The sequence below is a fragment of the Setaria italica genome, chromosome VII (assembly GCF_000263155.2).
Source record: "Setaria italica strain Yugu1 chromosome VII, Setaria_italica_v2.0, whole genome shotgun sequence".
NCBI classification, from domain to species: domain Eukaryota; kingdom Viridiplantae; phylum Streptophyta; class Magnoliopsida; order Poales; family Poaceae; genus Setaria; species Setaria italica.
In genome coordinates, this window is record NC_028456.1 from 20,433,713 (window position 1) to 20,445,763 (window position 12,051).

At 56.7% G+C, this 12,051-nt stretch overlaps 3 protein-coding genes across 3 annotated transcripts; 1 reads left to right on the forward strand and 2 right to left on the reverse strand.

Annotated features, from left to right (window-relative positions):
* Positions 1-936: 936 nt before the first annotated feature.
* LOC101768459 (threonylcarbamoyladenosine tRNA methylthiotransferase) lies at positions 937-4,568 on the reverse strand. Its single transcript, XM_004975596.3, has 11 exons — positions 4,404-4,568; positions 4,260-4,298; positions 3,946-4,037; positions 3,223-3,472; positions 2,925-3,044; positions 2,759-2,834; positions 2,455-2,663; positions 2,214-2,322; positions 1,980-2,072; positions 1,726-1,886; positions 937-1,636 (listed from the first exon to the last, which is right to left on the reverse strand). Exons 1-11 carry the CDS (start codon positions 4,566-4,568, stop codon positions 1,076-1,078), a joined length of 1,875 nt encoding a protein of 624 aa, XP_004975653.1. The 3' UTR covers positions 937-1,075.
* A 555-nt stretch (positions 4,569-5,123) lies between these two features.
* Positions 5,124-7,214, forward strand: LOC101767276 (seed biotin-containing protein SBP65). The gene is made up of 2 exons (XM_012847438.2): positions 5,124-6,529; positions 6,627-7,214. Exons 1-2 carry the CDS (start codon positions 5,156-5,158, stop codon positions 6,969-6,971), a joined length of 1,719 nt encoding a protein of 572 aa, XP_012702892.2. The 5' UTR covers positions 5,124-5,155; the 3' UTR covers positions 6,972-7,214.
* Positions 7,215-9,929: 2,715 nt separating this feature from the next.
* LOC101768857 (zinc-finger homeodomain protein 8-like) lies at positions 9,930-11,405 on the reverse strand. Its single transcript, XM_004975597.2, has one exon. The coding sequence runs from the start codon at positions 11,252-11,254 to the stop codon at positions 10,355-10,357; it is 900 nt and encodes a 299-aa protein (XP_004975654.1). The 5' UTR covers positions 11,255-11,405; the 3' UTR covers positions 9,930-10,354.
* Positions 11,406-12,051: the final 646 nt, after the last annotated feature.

Sequence of the window (12,051 nt, forward strand, 5' to 3'; positions counted from 1 at the left end):
GCCGCCGGGTGCTCGTGCGCTCCAACTCCAGCTGCTTCCGTTCAGGTGGGTGCACGCGTGTGGCGCGGCGCCAGCAAGCGGACACGCGTTGAGCTGGCTTGCCACTCTGCGCGCCGCGTGTCGGCGGAGGGTGCCGGACGTGGCTGGGGACGACGGGCCGGGGCGGCGTGCCCGAGCACGAGCCGGCGTGAATGGCACACGTACCACGAGTAGGACGCCGCTCGCGCTCCCGATCGACCTCGCCGTCGGCCCTGGCGCCCGCGGTGTGCATGATGAGAGCAGCAGCATCTATCCCTCTGTCCCGGACAGGCCTTTGAGACAAGCCACGCGAGCACGTGGCACGCTGGTCACAGATGCTCTCGACTCGCGCGCGCCGCACGGCGCTGCACCTGTACAATGGTATCTCTCCGCCAGGAGGCGGCCTTCCACCACTACCATACCTAAAAGTTCGGTGGAGCCAGGATTTCTCTGGTCGCTTCTGCCGTGGCGTGGCGTGGAAGATGCTCGCCCCGGAGCTCCCCCTCGGCTACTTCGTTTCGCCGATGCGTTCGTGTTCGTGTTCACCGCGGCAGAGCTGCAGCTGGTGCCGCCCAGAGTGCGGAGCGTGGTGAGGCCGGGCTGGTGCAGCAGACGCCAACGGCCGCGTTCGGCGACGCCTTCCAACTTCAAGGCATTGATATATTTATTTTCGCGCCGATGAACATGTATTAAAGTGGCGCAGCGGAAGCGTGGTTGGCCCTAACCTTCAGGACCCAGTATCGAAACCTGGCTTTGATATTTTTCTTTTTCATTTTTTTATAATTTTTTGGTGCTTCTTAGTTTGTTTTGGATTGTCGGTCCACCTGGTGCACTACCAAATTGTTTCGAGCAGTAGCAGAATCAAAATAGCATCACCAAACCCTGTTCCGTGCTGGAGCTTTAGAGAAGCAAACGACAATGACAAAACCTGTCTGCATCCATGTTATTTGTAGTGCCACAACTTTGCAACGACATACATATCGACTAAACAAACCGCCAAAATTGATCAGCAACACGCTCAAGAACAAATTGTTACGAGTTACAACCACAGCCTAACCTAGTTGGAGGATGTCGATGAAATCTTGCTGGTAAGGAGAACAAGCAGGGCTACCGTTGCAGCAAAGCTCAGGGCCAAGCCGCACCACAGAATCGTGTCAACATTTAACCCTCTCCTAGTTACAAAGTTCACCTGCTGTTCCTGTCCTACCGATCGTGTTACAGCACTGCTTTCACTTGCTTTCGTTGACCCCTCTACGTTTCTCCTCACAAGCGTAGACTGGATTGCCTCCTGACGGTTAACATCATCAATGGTCTGGTGTGCATCGGGCGTATTCTTACATTGTTCAGGGACGCAGTTTTGTACCACGTCAGAGCATGCACAGGTGCCACAAGAGTCGGCGCCACAACAATCAGCTTCCTCCACCTGATTCTGTCTGTGTTCTTTCTGCGGTACAATGCTGATTTGCTTAGGTGCTTCTCCTACTACAACAGATCCTTCTATTACCTCGCCGAATACAGACCATCGTCCAACTGATGTGATCCTCACAACCGCTGATGTTCCTAGCATGCTATCTGGGGCAATGACCAGCACCTGGATATATCCCTTGGTATGTCCCACCTGTGCAGCAGAAGATAATTTAAGGGTAAGCTTAGCATCTGGCATGAGCACCATCAGCAACTGGGTGACAAGAATTACTACGCACTTACCAAGTGAACACCATCAGTAGCTATCATGGTTACCCAGATTCGCTCTACCTTGCCTTCCATTCCTTGGTAGGGTGAAAATGATTCGAAAACAGAAGTCAGTTCACGACTCCGCTTCTTCACATCATTGCTTGGCACTTTCTTCATCCTAGCAGCAGGTGTCCCTGCAAAAACCATGCCATAGATGTACATGTAGAAAAGAATATTGACAGTTGCGACGTGTAATTATGAAGAACATTGGGCATGAGAAAATCTACCTGGTCTGGGGTAAAACTGTGATATGTGGACTTGAGGGAATTGATAGTCCTTTACAAGATTAACAGTCTCGGCAAAATCTTCATCAGTCTCACCTGGAAATGGCATGCCATAGTTCAGTGCAAACTATTAGCAGCAACATCTTTTATGGCATTCAATTCATAAAATATGGCTCAGATGCACTAATAAATGACAACTAAGAGCAAACTGCAAAACTGAGAACTTGTTTAGCGTACCAGGAAAGCCACAGATAATATCTGTCGCAATTTGCATTCCAGGGACAAGCTCACAGAGAGTGTCAACTACCTTCCTAAACTCACCAACAGTGTATTCACGATTCATTCCCTGCGATGTTCAATCATAGACTAAGTCAGATCCAGGGGCAAAGACTTGAAATAAGTTAAAAACAAAGAGTATTCATGTTGAATATTTGCTGCTAAAAAACTTTTCAAAACAATAGTTGAAGTTTAATCATACCGTTAAAACAGCATCGCTTCCAGATTGCACAGGAACATGGAGGAAAGAATAAACACAAGGATGACACAAAATGGCAGCTATCTCCTTCAAATGCTCTAGTATGAAAGGAGGGTTTGTCATGCCTATGCGGAGCATTGTGCTTCGGTCAGCAGGAAGCTCTGCAACAATTGCGTTCAACAGATTTGGAAGATTTGTACCGATATCCCTGCCTGAAATTTTGGAATTCAGAAGAAGTAAATTACCATGTCATTATCACATGAATCAGTCATACGAACATCCAGAAGGAACTGAACACCAAGATTACCATAAGCACCAGTATCTTCACTGCTCAACCATATCTCTCGGACACCTTCAGAGACAACAATTTTCACACGATCCACCTACAATAGATTGAAGATCATATGGTTTACCTGGAGTTTGAAGCAGCGGCAGGATTGCTCGACAATAGAAACATTATAAATAACACTTACCAAGCTGTCAATAGTATAGCTTCCCAAATGACCACGAGCATGCTTTGTCTTACAGTATGTGCAGGCGCCTAAACACCCCACGTTAATAGGAAGAATCTCAATAAACTTGTTCTTTCTTACCTGTAAGTATGGTTTTACTGAGTCATCAGAAATAAACTTACAGGATCTGTTAACTACTGAAAAGCTACTAGGACATCAATTTGCTTATTAAACAAGAACAGTGCACACCAAAGTGCTTAGAATACTGACAAGATACAAGTTTTGTGCTTAAGATAATGCACACAGTTATAACTTGTACCTTAGGTAAATCAAGTGAGGGCAGTGTTTTCCGACTCAACAGCCGAACCTCATGGCCTTTTAAGGTTTCCTCAACCACTTCAACAACCCGGTCTATCTGTTGCACTCCAATTATACTAATGCCTTCAAGCTCCTTGAGACCCTGGCTTCCTTGCGGTACACATCCAGCCACTACTAATGGTTTTTTTGCATTCTTGCATTTTGATATAAGGGTGGTCATCGCAGATTGACTAGGATTTTTCACCGTGCATCTGGAATAGCAGAAGATGTGAAGGCTAAGCTATATATAGTACATATTATTTTCAAGTTTGGTATTGCAATAAAAATGTGTAGTTTTTTTTCACCGTGCATCTGGAATAGTAGAAGTAAAGGCTAAGCTATGTAAATTTAATCTTTTCTTCAAGTTTGGTATTGCGATAAAAATGTGCAGGTTTTTTCACCGTGCATCTGGAACAGCAGAAGAAGTAAATGCTAAGCTATATATAGTTGATGTTCTTTCCAAGTTTTGTATTACAATAAATCCCTTGTTCCTAAACATCAAAGGCCCCAGCTATTGTCAATGGGCATTTACTTTGTACCTAGATAGTACAGTTCACTGAATGCCTGAATGGCAAAGTACATTCAATGCTGCAAGTCCAGAGCCATATCAATTTGAGATTCTTAGTCATGTTAAATTCAGTTCATGTATGTAAACAATCAGCAAAACAGAAGAGAGGGATCATACGTGTTAATTAGCCACAAATCTGCTCCTTCGGGTTCTTCAGTAATAGCATATCCAAATGCCGAGAGCTGCCCTGACATGTATTCACTGTCACTCTGCAGAGCAAAAAAAAAAAAAAAAGGAAGACATGTTATATAGCATAAAGCAAAACCACTTCCCTCCCATAATCTCTGCATTTGCACTAGCCAATAGGCGCTAGGAATACGAAAGCAACACATAAATTATGCAGTATTTCGTACCAACACGATAACTAGCTTGCAAGCTTGCGCAACAAAAAAGAAAAGAGTTAGCAGAAAATAGTGAGGACGAAAGCTTGCCTGGTTATGTGAGCACCCGAACGTCTTGACGTATATCGTCTGCAACACCGACAGCACAAGAAACGGAGCGCACATCAGATCATACAGGGGCACACATGGATCATGTCTAGAAGCCCGCAATTGAGCGCGAAGTGATTGTATTACCTGCGTGCCAGGAATCCGGGCCTCGGGCTGGGGCGGTGTCTGCGCGACCCTGGACGACCGGCGCTTGGGCTTGACCGCGACCGTGGAGAGAGGGAGGCGGAGCCCCGGAGGCGCCCCGCCGCCGGAGAGGCCGGCCGGGCCTAGCACGTCCTCGATGTCCTCCATCTCCGGCTGCGGCTGCGGCGGCGAGTGGAGCCGAGCCGAGTAGGGTTTTCGCCTGCGGACCCGCCCGGTGACTCGCGAACAGCCGCGTAGTGCGAGGCGACGGAAGCCAATTGGGCCTCTGCGCTGGGATCGTGGGCTTAATGGGCCATCAACACGAAGGCCAGGCCATGAAGGCTTTTCTTCGGTCAGCAGCGTGGGTTGAGGCCCATGTAGCGCGCATGGTAAAAGCCCATGCCCACAGGATCTCGGGCCTATTTTTTGCTGGGCCCTCGTGAGTCGTGACCGTGCCACGCAAATGGTCCGGCCGCTTTTCAACGGCCGACTACAAGGTCCCCAAGCGCGCGCGAGAACCCAAACCATGCCGGGCACCGCCGCGTGCCCGCGCGCGTCGCGTGCGGCCATGCCGTACGTGTCATCGCCGGCCTCGCCGCCCTTCCACGTGTAGAAAGGACACACCACGGCTTCGCCTTTGGGAGCTTCTACAACCATCGGCGGCCGCGAATTTAAGCTGTTTTGGCACGGCGGAGCACAGTAAAGAGACTACACACACTACTCGCAAGCTTAGCTCACTTCTTAGAACCAAGCGGATGCGTGCTCACCCAATGCGACACCGTCGCGCCGCCGCCATGATGAACGTCGTGGCCATCGGGCTCGTGCTCTCGACCTTAGCCGCCGCGGGGGTCTGGTCGCCGTCGCCCGCGCCGCCGACCCCGGCGGCACAGCAGCACGGCGACCACGTCGTCCGCGAGGGCCGCCGCGTGGTGATCGTCGAGTACGAACGCGAGGTCTCGGGCGAGGACGGCGGCCGCGTCAAGGTCAAGGAGACGCGCGTCCTACCCCCCGACGCCCTCGACGGCGTCGAGGACGGCGGCGGCGCCGGCGGGGTCGTCGATGGCGCCAGGGGCGTGGTCTCCGAAGCGGCCGGCAAGGCGGCCGGTGTGGCGGAGGAAGGCAAGGAGAGGCTGTATGACGCCAACGGCGGCGTCCTCGGCGCGGTCAAGCGCTGCAAGGACAGGCTCTGCGGCGCGGGCAGGAGAGCCGAGGAGGGAGCCAAGGACGCGGCGTCCCGCGCCGAGCACGCCGCGGAGGACGCGGCGAGGGGCGCCGTGGAGACGGTCTCGGACGCCAAGGACAGCGCCGAGAACAAGGCGTTGGACGCCGCCCGGCACGGGAAGGAGAGACTGAAGAGCGCCAAGGACAGGGCGTCCGACGCGGCGCGACAAGGGAAGGAGACGCTGAAAGACAAGGCGTCCGACGAGGCGCACCAAGGGAAGGAGACTGTGAAGAGCGCCAAGGACAAGGTCGCCGAGGCGGCCAGCAAGGCCAAGGAGAAGGCGTCCGACGTCCAGCACGGAGCAGCCGAAGCCGCAAAGGGCGCGAAAGATCGGGTGTCCGAGGCGGCCAAGCACGCCAAGGAGACCGTCCGGGGCGCCAAGGACAGGGTCTCGGACATGGCCGAGAGGGCCGAGGAGTACGCGGAGGACGCTGCGGAGCGCGCGGCGGACAGGGTCGCGGAGGCCGAGGCGGCCGTGGAGGCGAAGGCCGGCGAGATGCGTCGGAACCTGACGGACATTGCGCGGCGGGCGCGCGGCGTGGCTTCCGACGCCGCGGCGTACCTCTTCCTCGCCGGTGGGGGGCCACGGGAGGCCGCGCGCGTCGCGACGGCCGTGATGCACCTCCTGGGCCTCGCCACCGCCTACGGCACCTGCGTGTGGGTGACGTTCGTGTCCAGCTACGTGCTCGCGGCGGCGCTGCCGAGGCAGCAGCTGGGCATGCTGCAGAGCAAGCTGTACCCAGTGTACTTCCGAGCCATGGCGTACGGTGTCGGGCTGGCGCTCGCGGCGCACCTGCTGGGCCGCGAGCGGCGCTCCGCCGCGGCGCGCGCCCAGAGCTTCAACCTCGCCGCCGCGCTGGCGCTGGTCCTCGCCAACATGCTGCTCCTCGAGCCCAAAGCCACCAAGGTACTAAGCGTGTGTCTTCGTGCGTGCTTAGGTATGTTTATTTCCAACGTTCGTTGCAAAGTTCTCTTAAAAAATTGACGCATCCGTACGTGAACAGGTGATGTTCGAGAGGATGAAGGTGGAGAAGGAAGAAGGCCGGGGACGTGACGTGGCGGACATCGTCGACCCGCCGGCGGCCACCGTGGCCACGACGGACACGAACGCCGCCAGGGCGGCCCGCCCGGAAGCAGCAGCTGCGCATACCACTCCCGTCGACGGCGCGGCGACGGCGAAGGCGAAGGCGGGCAACCCGGAGATGTCGAAGAGCAGGGTGGTGAGGCTGAGCAAGCGGCTGAAGCAGCTGAACGGCTACTCGTCCCTGTGCAACGTGCTGTCGCTGATGTCGCTCACCTGGCACCTCGTGCACCTGGCGCGCCGCATCAATACGGGCACCGCCTGCTAGATAAGATCAGTCCGTGTCGTGTCACGGCTTCACGGGGTGCTAGTGCTTCCCGGACTCGGGCCATCTTTGTGAATCTGACATGCATGCCGATCGTGTAGTTTTTCTTAGGGTTCTTGATGCGTGGCTGTAAGCCGGTGGTGACTTGAACGGCAGTAAGTCTAGTGGTAATGTCAGTGTCAGTTGTATCCGGTGCTAGGAGTAGCTTGTAGTAACATGTGTGCAAGTTAAATCTGCAAGTTTTCAGTTCAAGTGTTTGATGGCGCGCCTTCGAGTGGCGACGATGTTTACTTGCAGAACGATTTCATGTTCTAGTTTACTTGCCCGGTAGCCAGCAAAGGCACGGCTCGTTACTCGTAGGGTCGTAGCTGCGATTTTGATGTGATTTGGTTTGCCCTGGAGCCCTCGGAGCCGCCGCCTACTCTTTGGTGCCCTCCGTTCACCGGCGACCGTCCCGGTGGCAAACAAATTGCACCGGCAAATATTCTTCTTTCGATGGAAGGCAAATACTCTTTCTAGACTTCCTCTTTTGGAAGACAGCCCAGCCCAGCCCAGCCCAGCCCAGTAGGCTGACGGGGTGCGCTAAGCTTTAAGTGGGCCCTCGGTCAATTGTTAAAGCCTGGTATTGGGCTTCGGAGTGAGTTTTGGGCCATCGTCAATGGTTAAAGCCTGAATACCTGAATCACCCTTACTGTTGACAATCCGGCGACAAACAGCCTCTGTCGTGTATCATACATTACTTTTCATGGTCTAAAAAAATCATACATCACTTTTTTGCTAGTAAATGCTATGTCGTGTCGTGCATATTGGATTGTCCCCGTTGCAGTTACAGACTGCTCCATTCGTCATCTTGTCACACCGGCGTACTGCTAACGGACACAGATGGACATGGAACTGTGATGATGCGTCAACAGCTCCTAACGGGTCATGTTGAACGGAGCTGTGAATTGTGATGACGCATCGGCAACGCTTACCAGCAGTGGGATGGCCCATTATGAACTGAACCATGCATATCCAGGAGACCAGGAGATAACATCCTCAAACAACTTGCCAGCAGACATATTTGTTGAACTTTGTTTGCTCCACTTATTTTGAACTCAGCATGCATAAATTTTACCAGATTTCAACTCTATGATAGCCTCTGGATCTTATACGTCGTTTGTATTTTAGGAAAAAAAATGCCCCACCATTTTCTTATGTTAGTATTTGTTGCATGGGTTTTTGGAGTTGCAAAATTATTAGGCTGCCATCTGCATTTTTTTTGAAAGTACTGTTTAGCTATAACAAGCCTTGCAATTTACGTTTTTCCTCCCATAGGGAATGGACTCTTTTTCTGAAAAACATAATTTAAGTTATTGTAAAAACTCAATTTTTGTCGTGTTCTTTTTGTCTCGTACCACAAAACTCTGGTTGATCCCGAACTGTTTTTCGGAAATAGGAAACTTTTCGGTGGCATTGTTTATTTCACTAATACCCGTAGTGTAGGTTGCTTGTGCCCAATTTAATTCTGTGAGAACGGTTACGATCGGAATGGTACGATGATCAAAGTACCAGACATGTCCAAATTTGATTTTGAGTTCATGGCTCGACTCCAAGAAGCCCTTTGCCCCGAACCTCAGTTGTGCGTGCGTGCGGTCATCAGGCTTTTGCTCTCGCCCTACGGAGACGATGACGAGCGGACCCAGCCTAGCTGCTCACTGCTCACTGCTCACCACGCGATCAGCCTGCCACAGGCATGTGCTCCGCACGCACGGCGGCACAGGGCCTGCGCGCGTTCTGACTCCAGACGTACTCCCCGACTGGGCGCTGCGGGGTTGTTTGGAAGCCTGGCCGTGGCCCGCCCTCGTGCTTGAGCGTCAGGCGCAGCCGCACGGCCGACGAAACGCGCGCCCGTTTGGTGTGGTACCAGCAGACCCTCGTCACATACTCCTCACATGGGCACGCGACGGCCGATGGAGGCGCCTTCCTGCACGGCCGCGCCATCATGGGGTTGGTTCCCTTTCCCTCCCCTGCGACCACGCTTGAGAAACCGGCGCATGGGCGCAGGCGCCACCACCGCGCGCCGCCGCCGTGACCACGCCGCGCCATCTGACCGGAGGCCGCGAGGCCGTCCCGGTTGTCCTGTGGCCCGCGGCGAGAGGGGGACAGGACGGAGGGCTGCTAGCCTGCTACAGCGCTAACGGATGTGGTTGAAGCTAGTCCACACGTCCTCAGGACCATCAGCTCTTCCCTAGCTCCAGCTCAAGCCTAAGCCTAGGCAAAACCAAGATCACGGCCACCGAATCCTCGCCCAAGAACGACCGGTCTCCTACCACGCCAACAGCGGGGGGGCTCGCCGCGTCGGCGCTGCGACGTCCCAACCTCACAGGGCTGCAGAGCGGGAGCGACACAACCCGACGAGAGATCCGTGTCGGATCCTGCCCCGCACCGAAAGCCCCGAGCGGCGCTGGCCGGCCTAAGAGCCGCCCATCATCACCCCTACACCTTGTACCCATCGGGGCGCCGGGCCGGGCGCCCCAGGCGACACAGACACGCGCCGACAAGACTACTCGCGAGGGACGAGACGCGACGCGGCTCCAGCCACCCCCACAGAAAGACACGGCCGGCCCCGCGGCCGCGGCAGCGCGAGCAAGCACCGGCGAACCAGCGGAAAAGCCAGGCCAGGGCCTGCGGGCACAGGCGCGCCGCACAGCCCAGGCGCCGGCTGCCGGCTGCCGCCGGCTCCACCAACGCCAGCATGCCAAGCCACCGCCGCCGCACCGCGGCGCGGGGCGCAAATGGCAACAAAATATCAGGCCGCTTTGGGAAGCCTCCACCCACCGATCCCGAAGCGCGCACGCACCCCTCCTCCCAGCCACAAACAAATGTGGCCGCCGTTGCAAATAATAGCGGAGACTAGACAAGAACAATGCGATTATTTGTCAGTATCAGAAAAAAAAATGACGCGATCAGATCAAGATCAAACCAAAATATCAGATCCTTCCAAAGACCAAAGGAGATTTCCGAGCACTGACTCCGAAGCATTTCAGGTGGATATAGCATTACTCAAATCATTAGTCACTGATGATGGGTACGATTAGGATGAGACAGTAGTGCAGTCTATAGCAGAGCCTAGAACTAGAATACTCCAATTAAGCGGCGGCAGTAGGGAGAAAATGACGGGTGTGCCCTCCGGCACGGACGTACGGAGCGGCCGCGTCACGGGGGGCAGGAGGTTAACATGAGCACGAGGGGGTGGTGGTGGTGGTAGCAAGCTGGAGTACTGCTGAGTACTGGCTTGCCGACAGTTACCTAGAGCTAATTAATTGCTAAACCCTAGGGATTAAGCGGACGGAGTTCATTAGCGCGCGGTGGAGAGGAGAGAAGGAAAGCGCCCTCGATCTGGCCTAGACACTGATGGGGGACGGGGAGGGGGAGGAGACGGCGGCGCGGGGCGGGGAGTCGTCGGTGTCGTCGTCGTCGCCGTCCCCGTCACCGGCGACGCCAGCGCCGGTGCCGATGCCTGCAGCGGTCGGGTTGATGCCGATGCCAGCGGCCGCGGGGTTCATGCCGACGGCGGAGGTTGGGGAGGTGGAGGCGAGCTGGTTCTTGTGGTTGTGCATCCACACCTTGAGCACCTGCCGCTTGACGCCGATCTCGTCGCAGAAGCGCTCCAGCTCGCCGTCGTCGTTCCGCTGGATGCGCCACCCCTGCTTCTCCGCGAACTCGCGCATCCGCTCCTTCTGCTCCGGGGTGAACTTGGTGCGGAACCGCTTCCGCCCGAAGCTGCCGCTGCCGCCGCCGCTCCCGCCGACTAGGCCGAGGCCCGCGACGCCGACGCCGAAGTCGTCGGGCCGGGGCGGCGTCTCGGACCCGGAGCGCGCGAGCCACGGGGCGGCCGCGGCGTTGGGCACGGCGTGGTACGGCAGCGCGAGGTGCGGCGCCACCCCGGCCGCCGGCACAGAGGGGAGGAAGGCCTGCAGCGCGGCCTGGTGGTGGTGGTGGTAGTGCGGCTGCGGCGGCGCGGGCAGCGCCGGCACCGGCGGGCGGAAGAAGAAGGGCGCCGCGCCGCCGCCGCCGCCGCAGGATGAGGAGGAGCCCGCGGCGCGGCGGTGGAAGCTGCGGTGGCACCCGCAGGCCGCGCACTTGAGCGAGTCCGGCGACGACGGCATGTACTCGCCGCAGCCGTCGAACGCCTGCCCGCCCATGGCCGCCGCGTGGTTGCGCATGCACTCCTTGTACTTGCCGCCGCCGTCGCCACCGCCTCCAGCCCCCTCGTAGGGCACCAGGCTCAGCTGATCCATCATGTCCCAACCAACGATCCCGGCGGTGGACGGTGGTGACGGTGCCCTCGCGCTCGCTGGGGTGCTTGGCTGCTCGTGTCTCGTCTCCCCGGCCTCCTCCCGGTCTGCGTGCGCTCGGCTCTACTACCAGGCTATCGCTTTCGCAGGAGCAGCAGCAGCGACCATCTCGGGAGGCAGGAGCGCGGCAGGGGTTTTTTATCCGCGCGCGGCGGTCGCTGTCAGCCGGCCCCGTGCCCGGCACGAGTACGGCGGTTATTAACCTTAACCGCGGTTGAAGCCGGTGGCATTAGGCGGCGAGGCGACGCCACGTGGCGGCCGGGCGCCGCTGATCCCGGGCCTGCGCCCGCCACGTGAGCCAGGGGGTGAGGTTTTTCGGTCCGGGAAGGCTCGTGTCGAGCCGGCACTGGGCGGCGCGGTAACAGTGACGACGTCCGTGCCGGGGTTTCACCGCGGGGGCCCGCCACGTTCGGGCGGCGGTGGGTGGTGGTGGTGTACGGTGGCGAGGCGTCAGACGGTGAGGTTTCCGGCCGGGTGGTGGGACTGCTCGGACGGACGGACGGCCCTGATGCGATCGGACACGAGAGAGGCGGGGAAGGGGAGGTGAGGTATGGGCTAACTGCCAGGCAGGCGGGCTGCTACGTCCGTCCGTCGTTCGTCCCTGGGCAAGGCCTCCGGATCTTCTGCGCCGTGCGTCGAGTGGGCCCTCTCGTTCTCTCTGACTCTCTCTCTCTCTCACTAGTCACTAGCGATGAATCAGCATGCATCATGCATGATCCGCGCGGCCTGCAAAAGCCAAGAGG